The 15,820-nt window shown below is 41.1% G+C and overlaps 8 protein-coding genes across 8 annotated transcripts; 4 read left to right on the forward strand and 4 right to left on the reverse strand.

Annotated features, from left to right (window-relative positions):
* Positions 1-58: 58 nt before the first annotated feature.
* Positions 59-1,676, forward strand: SAMD00019534_000240 (hypothetical protein; the record flags this gene model as incomplete). Its single annotated transcript, XM_012903457.1, has 3 exons — positions 59-137; positions 250-854; positions 918-1,676. Coding segments are annotated over 3 exons (1,443 nt in total), but the record flags the coding sequence as incomplete, so codon positions are not given.
* A 92-nt stretch (positions 1,677-1,768) lies between these two features.
* On the reverse strand, positions 1,769-4,568 carry SAMD00019534_000250 (hypothetical protein; the record flags this gene model as incomplete). The annotated part of the gene is made up of 7 exons (XM_012903458.1): positions 1,769-1,957; positions 2,032-2,657; positions 2,723-3,413; positions 3,486-3,533; positions 3,607-3,734; positions 3,800-4,268; positions 4,338-4,568. 7 exons carry the CDS (start codon positions 4,566-4,568, stop codon positions 1,769-1,771), a joined length of 2,382 nt encoding a protein of 793 aa, XP_012758912.1.
* A 166-nt stretch (positions 4,569-4,734) lies between these two features.
* SAMD00019534_000260 (hypothetical protein) lies at positions 4,735-5,683 on the forward strand (the record flags this gene model as incomplete). The annotated part of the gene is made up of 3 exons (XM_012903459.1): positions 4,735-5,082; positions 5,321-5,390; positions 5,448-5,683. Coding segments are annotated over 3 exons (654 nt in total), but the record flags the coding sequence as incomplete, so codon positions are not given.
* Positions 5,684-5,757: 74 nt separating this feature from the next.
* Positions 5,758-8,337, reverse strand: SAMD00019534_000270 (hypothetical protein; the record flags this gene model as incomplete). The annotated part of the gene is made up of 1 exon (XM_012903460.1): positions 5,758-8,337. One exon carries the CDS (start codon positions 8,335-8,337, stop codon positions 5,758-5,760), a length of 2,580 nt encoding a protein of 859 aa, XP_012758914.1.
* Positions 8,338-9,184: 847 nt separating this feature from the next.
* On the forward strand, positions 9,185-10,055 carry SAMD00019534_000280 (hypothetical protein; the record flags this gene model as incomplete). The annotated part of the gene is made up of 2 exons (XM_012903461.1): positions 9,185-9,716; positions 9,784-10,055. Coding segments are annotated over 2 exons (804 nt in total), but the record flags the coding sequence as incomplete, so codon positions are not given.
* Positions 10,056-10,285: 230 nt separating this feature from the next.
* On the reverse strand, positions 10,286-11,047 carry SAMD00019534_000290 (hypothetical protein; the record flags this gene model as incomplete). The annotated part of the gene is made up of 1 exon (XM_012903462.1): positions 10,286-11,047. The coding sequence occupies one exon, from the start codon at positions 11,045-11,047 to the stop codon at positions 10,286-10,288; it is 762 nt and encodes a 253-aa protein (XP_012758916.1).
* A 1,902-nt stretch (positions 11,048-12,949) lies between these two features.
* Positions 12,950-13,892, forward strand: SAMD00019534_000300 (hypothetical protein; the record flags this gene model as incomplete). Its single annotated transcript, XM_012903463.1, has 2 exons — positions 12,950-12,984; positions 13,070-13,892. Coding segments are annotated over 2 exons (858 nt in total), but the record flags the coding sequence as incomplete, so codon positions are not given.
* Positions 13,893-13,975: 83 nt separating this feature from the next.
* On the reverse strand, positions 13,976-15,637 carry SAMD00019534_000310 (hypothetical protein; the record flags this gene model as incomplete). The annotated part of the gene is made up of 1 exon (XM_012903464.1): positions 13,976-15,637. One exon carries the CDS (start codon positions 15,635-15,637, stop codon positions 13,976-13,978), a length of 1,662 nt encoding a protein of 553 aa, XP_012758918.1.
* Between the last annotated feature and the right edge of the window lie 183 nt (positions 15,638-15,820).

Raw genomic sequence — 15,820 nt, forward strand, 5'->3', positions numbered from 1 at the left:
CACAACAACTATCATACAAATACATCAATTACTATCATACAAATAATAATAATACATAATGGCACAACTTCTCAGATTGGCTGTTTCAAAACAGAAGAGAAGATACCAAAAGGATGGATTCGATCTAGATTTAGCATGTATGTTTAGTTTTATCAACTCTCTCTACAATTAGTCCCAAGATAGATAGATGGATGGATGGATATAAATATAGGTGTTAACATTACATACAATGTTGTTGTTGTTGTTTAGATATCACAGAGAGAATAATAGCAATGGGATTCCCCAGTGAAAAGATGGAGGGAGTGTTTAGGAATCCAATGAAGGAGGTACAACGATTCTTGGAGACGAAACACAAGGATCACTACAGAGTCTACAATCTGTGCTCAGAGAGAGACTATGATCATGGCAAGTTCCATGGTAGAGTGGCATGCTATCCGTTCGATGATCACAATGCACCAGAGTTCACACTGATCGAAGAGTTTTGCAAGGACGTCGATAATTGGATGAGTCGTAGTGAGAAGAACATTGCAGTCATTCATTGCAAGGCAGGCAAGGGCAGGACTGGTCTGATGATATGCTGTTGGCTTCTCTACTGTCGCATGTGGACCGACACTGAGAGCTCACTCAAATTCTACGCGGCACTCAGGACATACAATCAGAAGGGTGTCACTATTCCAAGTCAAATTCGATATGTACATTACTTTGGACGATTCGTACAGGCCAGCGGCAACCATCAATTGCACAGACCACTGACCTTGGGCAAGATCGTACTCAAACCATTGCCCAATGAGATCAATCTCTCTGACATTAATTTCAATATATGTCTCTTAAAGAAGACTATATTTAATTCAAAGGTTAGTTTAACAGACTAGATTATATGAATGAAATCACTGGATACTAACTTAAACACTTTATAGGATGATCATTTTAATATTACTATACAACGAATGGATCACAAGAAGAAGAGGAGAGTGTTATTCAAGAAGGACAAGACACCAGCACCACAACAGAACACTACTGTATCACCACCTTCATCTCCATCAGCAAAGAGCTACTCTACTGTTGGTAGAAGCGCTGGCACTTCTGCCATGTTGAAGCAGATGGAGGCCAATCCATATGGTACAGTCAGCAACTTTGATTACAAGACCTACTACGAGAATGAGATCGTTGGAAAGAAGGAGAACGATGAGGACAATGATGACTACGTTTCATTCGAGTTTACAAAGGTCGATGTAAATGGCGATGTAAGAATAGAGATATGCAATAAGGAGGATCGCATGTTTATGTTCTGGATAAACACTTCGTTCGTGGCGCAGCATGAAGTCATCACCAAGACTGGTTTGGACAAGGCACACAAGGACAAGAAACACAAGTCCTACAGCGAGAACTTTAGAGTGGAGCTATTCTTCCAAGATCCAAACGATCCAAGTGGAGGAAGCAGCAGCAGCAGCAATAACAATACAAACGTCATCAGCAGCAGTACCAGTCCAAGTGGTGGTGCAAGTATTCCATTGGCCAGTAGTATGGTGACCAATAACTCTCCAGCATCAAAGAAACTCACACGTATCCCACTTCATCAGTCCGCTTTCATGATGGGTTTACAGCAACAAGCGCAACAGCAACAGCAACCACAACCAGAACAACAACAACAACCAGTGGAAGAGACCGACTCTATTTAAACCACATTAACAACAACGCTTCTCCCAGACAACCAATTGTTGCTCCACCATTCCAAATACAAGGCATATATATTATTATTATTTTATTACTACAAATCCTTCTCCTTCTCAATCTTTTGAGCTTGGTAGGACTTTTGGAAGTTCATGTGATTCTTTAGTATCTTCTCCCTGGTCTCTATCTTGGCGACATGCTCCTTCATCTTCTTTTCCAAGAGTTGACGTCGTTTCTTCAATCCGATCTCCTCGAACCACCAGTTGTTGGCACTTAGATTCTTGATCTGTAGATGTGAGTGTAAAGGAGGATGAATGTTAGAGTTTGGGATGGATTTCAAAGACACTTATGTTCACTTACCTTGATCAATTCATCCTCTACCTTGGACAACTTTTGCAACTCTTCTTCGATTCTAGACTTTTGAGCAAAGATGTCCATGCCAACGCAGAACTCTACATCGTCCACCATGGATTGGAAGGCGGCACAGTAGAGCGGTGAGTATGAGGTGACCATTCTCTCATTGTCAATCGATTGGAATCGCAGGATGTTTGAAGTAATAAGGTTGTTTAGAGAGGACTGATCGCCAAGAAAGACATTGAACAATAGGTCATCATAGCTGACGTACTTGTTCTCGGCGATACGCTTGATTGTCTCCCAGAGTTGTGGGCGTGTCCACTTGGGTTGCTCCTTCTCCTTGAGCTTGGCGTCACTTCGTTTGGACAGACCGAATCCATCTGAACGAATTTCTCCAACACACTTGGACACCATTGAATGTAATACTTTGTCCACCTCATAGCCAGACATGATACGTTGAGCCATGTAGTTGAGATCAGAGTATCTTCCACCCAATGTGTTGATGATATGATCATAGTCCTGCGCACTAAGATCTCTTCCTAGTCTGTGTCTAATGTACTCTCTGGCGGAATGTGGTGGCACATCGCCCAGATGTATAGTTGTTGATTGTCCTCCTCCTCTTGATACCAAATCTATAAGCAATGTGTCATTCATTAGATATATATTGCGAAAGTAACGTTAATAAATAAAGACTTACGTTTCTTAATAGTATCTGATGCAAATGGATCTGAAGAGATAAAGACAACATGAGCTGTTCCTTTGATAGTGACTGTGATTGACCACTGAATGATAGAGTCCATGATGATGTTGGCTTTTTCTTTGTTCTCCATTGCTTGGATCATGCCAAAGAAACCATCAATCACAATGAGTGGATAGGGAAAGGGAGTGTGGGAGTCCTCAGGGAAAGTCTTCTCCCTCTTCTCCAGACATGAGTCTAGCAACTTGAGTATTGTCTGCAACTGTGTGGCGGTTGATGAGTGGAATACACCCTTGCCAATGGGCAGGATAGCCTCCATCCATCCAGAGACTGTTGCGTAGAATGAGAAACTGGGGAAGAATCCCACGTCTTTGGAGAGGTTCTCGATGAACTCCTCATCAGAGTTGTTCACCTCTTGATTGCAATCAATGAGCAATGTGTTCTCCCTGTCCTGCATGATCTTGTCAACCAGGCTGGACTTGCCCGATCCCTTTGGTGCCGATATGACCACGATTGAGTTTGGTCTGTAGTTAAAGTGTGAATTGAGTAACTTCTCCTCTGTTCTCGTCTGCCACTCTTCAATCTCTGCAAAGAATATCTTCTCTGATAGCTTCCTCTCCATGAACCATTCTCTCAGTGGATTGAATAGTACCAATGTCAGGACTGTAGCTAGGATACCAATAAGTGGTATCTATTTATCGTAGTTTGTTAGAATGGTACAATCCTTTGATTGATTGATTGATTGATTGGTGGATGTACATACCATAATCCTTGGATGATTGGAAAACATGTCCTTGAGTTTGTTGATTCGCTAATGATTGATTGTATAAGATATTAATATGCTTTAAAGTTATATACTGCCTGGAAGTAAGCTTGATACTTACCATCATGAGGACATAGTCCATAAATACAGTTGTACCTAACTCTGGGAAGTACTTGTTGTGAAGGCAATTCCTGGCTGCGATGGCACCTTCCAATCGTTTGAATGCAACATGGACAAACTTTGGTGCGTCTACAGAGTAGTTGAGTTAGTGAACAGTTTGTTGTTGGAAACGGTCCTACAAGTACATCACCTACCTTTAGGTTGGTTTTCTGGTGTATGTATATATTTGATATGTCCATAGGGACGGATGATACGGTAGAGAGTGTCAGTGGACATCTCTGAGCCTTTAAAGTAGACCTTTAGTACAAATGATGGAATGGACGAGTCGATGTCCTCCACCAGTGGTCGACCACGCACCAACATGGCACGAGCAGGAGACGAGGCAAAGTGAAAGTGTTTGTTGTTCAATACAAACAGTGAACTGATCACCTGAGCAATGTTCTCTACGTTCTCATTGGGATCAGTGGTCATCTTCCTAAAGTGAATGTATGCGCCACCCTCTTTGAATCGACGCTCAAACGATATGATCTCAATGTCGTCTGGCATCATTGTGCGCAGCTTGGCAGTGATTGGTATGTGGAACAGTAGAGATCTAAAGTCGAATCTAGATATCTTGATTGGGTAAAGGTTGTTCACCCATAGTAATCCTTCAATGTCCCTTTCCTGAATGTATTTGAGTAAGTAGGTAAGTAAGTATGTATCATTGAGTGATGTGATGGTAGATGTATGTACCTTTGTTATTGGGTTCACCTCTACAAAGTCATTGGCGCTGGTCTGTATGTTTAGTTTACCAGAGTTGTTCTCCCATGTTGGTCTGGCGTATGAGTAGTATCTTTGTTGTTGTTGTTGTTGTTGTTTAAATGTTGATAATGATGTTGAGTATGATGATGATGAAATGATAGCACTTCGAACAATCAATGATGATGAAGAGCGCAGTAGAAGTAATCTACTGATGCTTGTCATTGTTGTATATATATATATGTATAGATGGATATGTATTATTGAATTGGTGAAGATCAGTGAAATGATGATGTTATTAATTTAGATCATCAACATTGAATCCAACCAATCAATCAAGTAATCATGACGTTTGAAAACATTTGAAAAAGACGAATCAGACGACAACTGTTGTCAACAGTTAATACACAAACGACGAACAAATAACTACAACAAGAAGAATAAGAAGAAGAAGAAGATGTTTGACCTAAGTGACTTTGCAAAGATGACCAACTCTGACTCTGAAGATGAACAGCAGTCAAAGGATGTGTCAGTGGCACAACAATACGAAGAGAAGATGATACCAATTAGAGATGAAGAGTTGACCATTAGAGAGTTCCATTTCAGTGCTACCAATGCTGGTTATGTATGGCCTTCAACATTCTTCATCATTGACTATATGCTGGAGCATCAACAAATGTTTACAAACAAGAGAATCATAGAGATTGGCTCTGGTACTGGTATTCTATCTCTATTCCTAAAGGTAGGTATACATTCCTTATTACTCCTATTCACAATCCAGGCTTATACTACATTATCAACTTATAGCGTAAAGGATTCGATGTCACCAGTAGTGATATAGATAATGAAGAGGTTACTGAGAATAATATATACAATCAAACACTAAACAATCTATCATATGATCATATACCTCGTATGTTGTATAACTACTACTTCATTGATAGCATCCACTAACAACAACAACTACAACTACAGATACATGGGGAGATAAGTTCCCCGAAGATCGTAATAACTTTGATGTCGTCATTGCAAGTGATATCATATTATGTATGTTTTGATACCTCTACCTGGACACTGCACACTTACTGATATCATTCTTTATAGATGTGGCCTACTTTGAAAAGCTAATGATAACACTTAGACAACTGATGGATCATCGACCAGACTCATTCATGATCATGGCCTACAAGAGGAAGTTGTACAACTCAAAGAACTTCTTTGTTCTATTGACTGACAATGGATTTGAATTCGAATCAATTGGTTCAAAGATGTGGATCATTAGGAAGAAGAAGGTACAGGACACACAATCAAACAGCAGCAGTAATAATACTGTACCTGAGCTGTAACCATATGGACAATGAATCACATTTAATATATATTGGACACTCTCTATTTAATCACCAATTGAATCATATTACTTGGTCACCATTACAAGTTGGTTGGACAATCTCATATGGGCCATTGATGCCAATTGATCCATTCTCTTGGTTCTGATGTTGTAGCGATATACAATTGGAAGTGGCTCGTCAATGTTGACTCCAGTGTAATAGATCATCTGACTGCCATCAAACAATGAACTGTTGAAGAATTGGATCCTATTCTTTGTCTTGAGTCTCATCATTGCCTGCTGTTGCTCATCATCACATCCAGTGTCGACAGACTCGTCACCGCTCTGTGAGATCGTCTCCCACGTCAGGAACTGAGTGTCGAATCTCTCCATAGCCTTGATGTCCTTGGAGGTACAACGGTCAAGACCACCCTCGATCGTTATGTACTTGGCTCCATCGAATGTAACACTGGCCAGATATCTCGGTCTCTTGATCGTGGTTATCACCTTCCACGTGTCCTTCTCAATGTCGTACATCTCTATCGATGACTTCTTCTCCTTGTTTGCATAGCCATCCACTGCATACAAACACTTGTCACCGTTGTAGAAAGTGTGGAAATGTCGTCGACCGTAGGTCATGCCACTGAGCTTGGTAACTGACTTGGTGAACAGATCGAAGCGCTCCAGCGACTTGCCAGCCACTGGTCCACTGCCTCCAATCAGATAGACGTAGCGACGTCCGTCAAAGATTGCACAATGACCTGAGCGAGGTGTCTCCAGCTTGATGTCCAACACCTCCCATTTGTTCTTCTCAATGTCAAACTTGGTGATTGAGTCTGGTGTCTCTCGGCCACCAAAACAATAGATGGCATTGATGTTGTCGTAGATGGCGGCAAACTCTGACAATGACCTTGGCATAGGTGCTACGTACTTCCACTTGTTGGTCTGGATGTTGAACACCTCTACAGTGCCATCGCTGTGCTCTCCACCAATCGAGTATAGGTATTGAAGTCGATAGTTGATCATTGAGTCCTTTCTGGTCATCAACTTTCCAAACACAGGGTTCTTCTTTGGATGAAGTGGACCCATTGACGTTGGTGGGCCAGATGGTGTAGGTACCATTGGTGTAGTTGATGCTGGTGTTTGTTTGCTTTCTGATAGTTCTTGTGTTGATGATGATAGAAGGGGTGCTGTGGTTGCAGTATGATTGTTGGACTTGTTGTTGATTATCATTGCTGAAGCACTGGACATGACAGACACCACAGATGTTGATGATGGTACCTTGGTGATGATAGGCTCAGCGGTACTAGTACTGGATGATCCAGGTTCACCACTACTTCTTAAGGATTCTGTCTGTAATCTGGGCATTGACTTGCGACTGTCATCCAATGATTGTGGTGCTGTGGTGGATACTGGATGATGACCCGAAGATGAAGAGGCAACTGAATGTGGAGGTGAATGCTTGGTCTTCTTGGATGCACCATTTGGACTGGAATGTCTGTCCTTCCTGCCGCTGCTGCTGGTGCCACTGGCTGATTGATACAGATGTGGATACTGGAACTCTGCATCCCACTTCCACTCAATGTTTGTGATGACCTGGTTCATAATGTTATTTGACAACTCCTCCATTCTCCTCAGGTCACCGTACTTGGTCAACAATGACAATGATAACTTATTAAAGTTCTCATCCATATGTGTTGCACTGCTCGATGTACTCTCTGATCCATTGCTAAACTGTCCCATGCTGCCCGTACTAACAGAGTCATCACATGACAGACTGAAATTAACCAATATTGACTTCTCCGATATTATCCTCTCTGCCATCAGCTGTTGAGTGACCTGGTTCGTCTCTTTGATCAATCCAATATTTACAGAGATGGTTTGTAATGTATCGTTGAGTTGTTGCCTCTGTTCAGTCCAATCCTTATCGATCTGGGTCTCCAGATTGGCCTTGCGATCCAACAGGGCCTTGACCATCATATCAATATCAGAGGCAATCTTCTCCTTTGTATCGGTGTACATCTTTGTGCCATCAGTGATATGCTTCTCGATCAACTGCTTGTGCTTGAGCAACTTCATTGGAACGTTGGACATGGAGATCACCAGGTTCTCAATGTCTGTGAGACGTCGGTCAGTCTCGCGGGCAATCTTTGAGAAGTGATGGCCACTATGATCGATTATACACTCGGCACAGATGAGACGATCACACTCCTTGTTGGTACAGAACAACTTGTAACGTTCATGGTGCATTGGACACTTGGCCATATCATCGGATAATAGAGTGGAAGGTGTATCACGAGGCTTTTGATCACCACCTAAATTGACGGCGGCACATATATCTGGCAAGGGTGATGTGATCAAACGCTCATAACGTGGCGAGAGCATCACACCAGAACTGTTGGCATTGTGGCCATGTAGATGGGTGCTTCCAAAGCTGTCGGGGTAGTAGTTGAGCAGCTCCTCAATGGCAGGGATCGAGGGTAGATTTGCAACACTTGAATTCAGTACCAATGTTTGTTTGATACATATTGGACAACTGATGTATGGTGAACTCTCTGGATGGAATTGATCCGTTAAACATGATAAACATAGAATATGTCCACAATCCAATGTCTTTGGTTGTTTATATATATTTAGACACTTTGGGCATCTAACCAATGTATCCATTTTTGATTATTATTATTGATGATATGGTGGATGTTTGATTCAATGAATACTATTGTTATGTCTATCTGATATTAATTGTGTGTTATAGTAGTAATTATGGATTAACTGATATGATTGATTGATTGAATGGATGGAAGTGGCTAAACACTAACAGATAGAGCCTTCTTCGATGATGATGATGATAATGATGGGTGTGTGCCCATTCCAGAGACATCATCAACAACAACAACAACAGCTCCTTCATGCTCCAACACAACATCAATCAAGAGTAAACCAACAAACAAATAAACACTACACACAAACACCAACAAACACATTTAAAAGTTGATGGTCATATGACCTTTGGAATTAAACACAACAACTTGTGGAGGTGGTTGACGATCTCCCACATCACTATAATTAGGTTGGTTGGGTTGTATCACAAGGTCCACCAACAACAAGATCGATTGGACAATCAATGTTGTTGATCATCAACAATGTACAGTACATCAAGTAGTACAATCGTATTTGTTGTTATGTAACTCTTGTTTTGTAGTTGTAGTTGTACTTACAATGAACCATCAATGTCGCCATAACACGACTGGTCCGATCGTTTCAGTGACCCTGCTTACTATAAACGGTTTTAAGGTTTGAATCCAGAAACATACAATTACTTTAATCGATGTTCGAGGACAATGGTAATATATATATGTAGTGTTTATGTCATACACTTAAACAGATAGATGAAGATTCTTTTGGAACTATGTTCTTTGTCGTGTGTGTGAATGAGCAATATCAAAAAGCTCAAGGTTGTCGAGTGTCATTCTGAAAAGGTAGATAACACAGACAACAAAGAGAGAGAAGAGATATGGACAGTTTGGAATATGACAATGTCATTGCAGATATTGAACTTATGGTCGATATGACATGTCAGTCATGTGTCAAGGAGATCACAGTGAGCATCGAGAACAATCTTAGGTCCACCAGGGTTCTGACCGTTGATGTACCTGAACAGAGACTCGTGGTCAGAGGCACTGACCTCTCAATAGACGTCATAGATACTATAAAGTCAACTGGAAGAAGTGCTATCATTGCTGGTTTTGGTTCAAAGGGCTCTGCTGTGTGTTCAGTTGGTGTGGCACCCGATGGCTGGGAGAAGGGCTGTGGTGGTGCTGGTGGCGAAGGAGTCACTGGTGTGCATGGCATCATCAGAGTCATTGAAATCGATACACCATCCTCAGGCAGTGGACTTTTGTTTGAAGGAAGGATTGGTGGACTTCAACCTGGTGCTCAACATTCATTAGTGGTACATCAATTCGGTGATCTCACCAAAGGTTGTGACAATGTTGGTCTGCCCTACAAGCCAACAACTACAAACAAACAATCGACTGGTACACTGGGTATGTTGGCATTAATGTTGTGGATGATTTAAATGATTACTAACAAACAACGTATCCTCTTGTTCAGGTACAACAATCACAAGTGAAGAAGGAAAGACACAATTTAGAATATTTAACAAGGATTATGATATATGGGACTTGATTGGACGCTCAATAGTACTTCACTCGGTCAATCCCCAAACAAAGGAGTCAAACAAACGATTGGCTTGTGGAATCATATGTAGAGCTGCCACTGTTGGCCAGAATCCAAAGAAGATATGTCCATGCGACAATCAACCAACTTTAACAATCGCAGAGCAACAACAACTCGAACAGCAACAACAGCAACAATCGAACCTCTAGATGATGCAACAACAACAAAGCGAGCAGTCACATACACAATCACACACTGATTGGACGGATTGTCCAATTCTGTCTGGAATGAATCCATCCCCATTTCGCCTTTGGAAGGCACCTCGACACATTGCCAGACACACACGCCATATATTATATCGAGTGGCCTGTGCACAAGGGATGTACATATATATAAATATCATTGAATGAATGAGTTATTATTATTAAAATAGTGATTATTTCTTCATCCATCCAATCTTGCGAAGATAACGAGCAAGGAAGGGAACGACGAGGAAGGTGAATGGGGTACGCACCAGACCAGTGAGCTTGGTCAGGGCAAAGGCCACGGCAAAGACGCCCACACCCTTGCTAGTATCAGACTTCTCCATGCCAAAGTATTCAAAGATTGGTGTGACATCGACGCCATGTGACAATGCCAAATAGAATGATCCAATCGTGATGCCATAGATTGTAAAGTGTACAATGATAAACAGTATACCGTACCTCTTGACCATGAACTTGAACTTTTGTGGCAATGTCAAGTTGGGTGGTACCTTGTCATTGTCATCCTCATTCTGATCTGGTTGTTCTTGAGTAGGTTGTTGTTGTTGTTGTTGCTGTTGTTGTTGTGGTTGTTGTTGTTGTTGTTGCTGTGATGGTGGTTGTGTTGAGTATCTTCTTGTTCCTGTTGAAGGACTTGAATAGTCAGTGAGAGATCTTATTTTGTGAGAGACCAATGTGCCTCTTTGAGAGATGATTGGAGTGTTGACAAGACTAGAGATGACATCATCGCTTGGTCTTTGAATGCCAATAGTGTTGTTGGTAAATGATCTCTTGTTGTTGTTGCAATCAGAGTTTGAGAACACTAGAGTCATTGATTTATGATGACTAGTGTTGATCCTGCCAATCTTTGATATGTTGCTGTTGCGTGTGCTAATACGCGATGATGCCGAGAGTACCTTGGCACATCCATTGATAACATATGATGTTCTGTTCATGATATATATGATGTTGTTTTGTAAGTAACAGAGCACAGAGATTGAAGAATGAATAAATAATAATGAGTATTGTTCTGACTCGTGTTAGTGAAGCTCAAAAAAAAAAAAAACACAACACGTCATTTGGGTGATTGTGATGCGAATCATGATTAATCTTGGAACACAACAAAGAGAATTTGATTGGTGGTTTATTGGTTTTGAGAACGTTGTCAACATAATTGCCAGACAATCTATACTCTTGGTATGTGACGCAATGACCGGTCATCAAACTGTTGTTTGTGTCATCTCATTCATCATCATCTTCAGTCGACCATCCAAACTCTGACATTTGATTAGCCACCCTTCCAAACAATGTGCCTGTGTTGTTCAAACTTGGTATTGTTGGTGTTGTTGGTGCAGTTGGATGGACATTTGGTGGAGTGCTAAAGTCTAATGATGATGCTGTCGTTGTCGTTGTCGTTGTCGTTGTCGTTGTCGTTGTTGATGTGATTGAAATATTAGTTGTCTTAATGTTTGGAGCAGTATCCACTTTTACTGGAGACTCCTTATTCTTCTTTGTGGCAACAGTAGTAATATTTTGTTTCTTCTTTTGGTGATGATGTTGTTGATCTTTTCCTTGTCCTTGCTTCCTCTTTAACTTTAAAATATTATTATTCTCCTCCCTTTTCTTTAACTGTTGTTGTCTATTGTTGCCACCAACATTATTTTCTTTCTTTTTCCAGTTAATGTTGTTATTCCTTCTGCTTGATTCCAATCTCTTCCTTCTCAACTCCTCCAAACGTTTCTGTTTGTTGTTTGAAAAGCTGTCAAATGGTAGAACAAGTACATCACTTGGTTCATAATAGTCATCGTAGTAGTTGTTGTTGTTGTTGGATGGTATAATTGGGCCGCCAGTCACTTTACAATCAACAATCTTGATTCTCTTAACATTACGATACACTCGTCTATGTGCTTTGCAGAATGTATGATCTGATGGTATCACTCGTTTACATTGTCTATTGATGGATAGAATAAATGTTAGAGTCTGTGACCAATCCAGCAACACACAACACAACAACTTAATAACAATACCTACTCTAGTCTCTTTGTGATACCCTTACATCTAACCTGATGATCATTGGCTGGCTGATGATATTTACACAATCTGACATCTCTACCAGGTGCAACAACATTAATGACTCTTGTCTTGCATCTCTTTCCATTGTTGGCAATGGCCACACAACGATTCATTACACCAGACTTTCCAAATCGATCTCTTAACTGTCTGGGTATCCATCTGATCCTCTTAGCAGGTCTATACTTTTCAATGAACTGTTTCTTCAATTCAAGTCTACGCAACTTAACATTTACTGTCCTTCTAAATGACAAGTCTCTATTTGATTGTTTATCAGTAAGCAATATTCCATGGTTGTTGTTGTCATTTAGTTGTTGATGTTGTTGTTTATATTTAATTGATTCATATGTTCTTTTAAGAGACATCAATCAAATAACGTAACATATTATATGTTTGAAGATCTTCATAATCGTCGACGTCGTTGAACTCTCAAAGTAATGTTCAACCAAAGTTGGTTGTGAGAAAAAAAGAATTAATTTAATTAAAATTGAGACCTTCCGAATATATCACCACCATTGAACGTTGGTACTTTAAAAATGATGGTGGTCTTGACATTGACATTGACAACACAACTTTATTCAAACATTCCAAACACATAATAATACTATTGCAATCAAATGCACATAAGGTGATTAACATTACACTTCAGTATCAGTATTAAACAATAATAGTTTGCAGTAACACGTCAACTATCTATCAATCAATCATTTCAATCAATTAAACTCTATTCTCGTATCAACACCTATAATACTTAGGCGTCGTCTCTCTCTTTTTTTATTTAATACATCATGCCTCTTTTCGATACTATCTATCATACTTATAAGTATGTATTCCTACATTGAGAAACATTCTTTGCCCCCCTACTACTTTACTAACTCAAATATCTCTATATCACACAACAACAACAGACATCGTTGGAATGATATTTCATTGGCGAGTTGGAGAAAATACCCTTGCCCAGATCGTCCAGATGTACTCAGTGTTGACATGTTGACAAAGGACTTGGATCCAGTCACTGGTGTTTTGAAATGCACCAGACTGATGATTTGCAAGGGTTCAATGCCATCATGGCTGGTGCCCATACTCGGTAGCAATGAGTGTTTCTTCTACGAAGAGGCCATCGTCGATCCAAAGACTCAGACAATGGTGCTCAAGTCAAAGAACCTCTCATTCTCCAATATATTGGGCCTCGAGGAGGTCTGCACCTACACACCAGACCCCAACAACAATGAATGGACACACTTTAAGCAGGAGGCCACCGTCACTGCCAGTATCTTTGGCGTGGCAAAGAAGGTGGAGTCATTCTGTTTGGACAAGTTTAAGGCAAACGCACAAAAGGGACGCAATGTCATGGAGCAAGCCATCCTCAAGGTGAAGCGAGAGGCTGAGGAATTGGAGCAGACAATCGACAAGGCAATCACTACAGTCGTACACGAGGCCGAGGAGGGACTGCAATCAATCGACAAGATCATCACACACGCCAAACTCGAGGCTGAGGAGGGTCTACAGACAATCGACAAGATGATCACCACGGTCAAGAATGAGGCCGAGGGTAGTCTGGCGCAACTGGAAGCCAAGTTGGACAAGTCACTGCTACTCACCAAGCAGCCCAGCAGCATCGAAGACAGGATATTCGATTTCGACAAGACTCTACTCAACTTTAGACGCGAGAACCTTGGTCTTGGCTTTCACTCCAAAGGCCGTGTATCACTCTTCAGTGCTAACCTGAAGATATAATAATAAACCATAATATATAATATTTATGTACCACCAATCAATCAATCATTCAGATATGTTTATGGATGGAGGTTTGATCAAATGAATGGCCTCCTCTGGCCTTCCTTTATATGTTGTAGCTTTTGGAGATAGAAGTGATTCTGTGCAGCTTCTTGCTTCTCTTCATCCTTACCCTTGACAAAGTATGGATTGGCTCTCTCCCTTGCTCGCTCATCATAATATTGTACTGGCTGTTTGAAGGCATTTGTCTTGTTGTAACTGATAACATTGATCTGGGTCTGTGATGTAGATGACGACGATGATTGAGTGGAATCTACAACGGGTGGAGTCGTTGCTGCTGATTGTTCTTGTTTGCCAGACTTCTCTTTGATTGGTACACGATAGTTTCCAGTCTGTTGTGCCTGTGTCCACTCATAGAATGCCAGTTTGTTCTTGAGATATTGATGGAGGACCATTGCAATCTTGAATCCAAGCCAAGCATCGATGGCAGCATACTTGTGGAACTCATCGTGGTACATCCTTGTGGTTACACTGCCAATCATCCTTTGGTACTTCTTTGTGTTTAGTAGGTCAACGGCAAGGTTGTCCAGTGACAGATAGCTCTGCGTTACACCATTGAAGCCTGCCACACAGCTGACGTCCAGTGAGCCTCTTGGTTTGATCACCATCTTGTGCGCCTTTCCAAAGGCAATGAGCGAGTCGAAATCAGCAGTGACACCAACGCCAGCCTTGGAAATGTACTTGTTCTCCAGAAGCTGTACAAGGGGCTGCGGCAAATGATCAATCTCCTTAATGTATATCACGGCTGCGACCGTGAGTGTTGACAGCTGAACACTGTAGGGCATATCCGAACCCTCAGTATCAAAGCCAACGACGCATGTCGAAGGGACGCTGGCCTGCTTACTACTCTTGCCAAAGGTCACGACGGACTTGGCACTGCTGCCCTGCTCCTGGTGGAAGATCGAGGGAAGCAATGTGACGATGCGACAACACTCCTCGGCAGAGTGCACAACGACAATGTTTGGTTCACCATCGTCCTCTGACCAGATGACCTTGCTAAAGTCCCTGATCATTGATAGCCATGGCTTCTGTTGTATCAGTCGATCCACATCGATACTGAACTGCTGCTGTTGCTTTGATGTCTCTGTGTTTGACGTCATATAAATGTTTGGCTGATCCTCATAACTGCTGTGACCTCTCTTTGGTCTCTTTCTCTTCTTCTTTTTGTTGTCCTCATCTCTATCAGCATGAGCATCATCATCATCATTATGTTCTTTCTCATCATCCTCTTTGTCATCTTTTCTCTTCTTCTCCTTCTTCTTCTTCTTATCATCCTCGTCATTCTTGCTCTCCTTATTCGAGCGAGTGGCACCGTCACTCTTATCCTTCACCTCCTCCTCCACCTTGTTCTTCTTTTTCTTCTTGTCCTCCTCCTGATCTTGATCCTCGTTGTCCTTTTTCACCTTCTTGACTTTCTTATTCATGTCCTTATCGTCATTCTTATCTTTCTTCATACTCTTCTTCTTTCTCTTGACGTCCTTATCATTATCATCCTCACTATCTGGTTGTTTACTACTGCTCTTCTTCTTTAGATTGTTCTTTGATTCTGAATCACTATCATCATCATCACTTTGTTTCTTCATCTTCTTGCTTGTCTTATCCTTCTTTGGCACAACTGTATCCTTAACCTCTTCATCATCCTCTGACTCTACCTTTTTCCTCTTGCTATCCTTTCCCATTGTTGTTGGTATTGTTGTAATTGTAGTTGTGTTGGTAGATATATAATAAGAATAAGACTCGTTCGTTTTTGTTTGTTGATTGAGATATGTAATTTTTTTATTTATTAATTTGTCAACAATCTATTAAATCCAGCCCATAGTTAGATGGACTTAATATATTCTTTTTGGTATTGAAGATTATTA

Source organism: Acytostelium subglobosum (genome assembly GCF_000787575.1).
Source record: "Acytostelium subglobosum LB1 DNA, scaffold: scaffold1, whole genome shotgun sequence".
Classification (NCBI taxonomy): domain Eukaryota; phylum Evosea; class Eumycetozoa; order Acytosteliales; family Acytosteliaceae; genus Acytostelium; species Acytostelium subglobosum.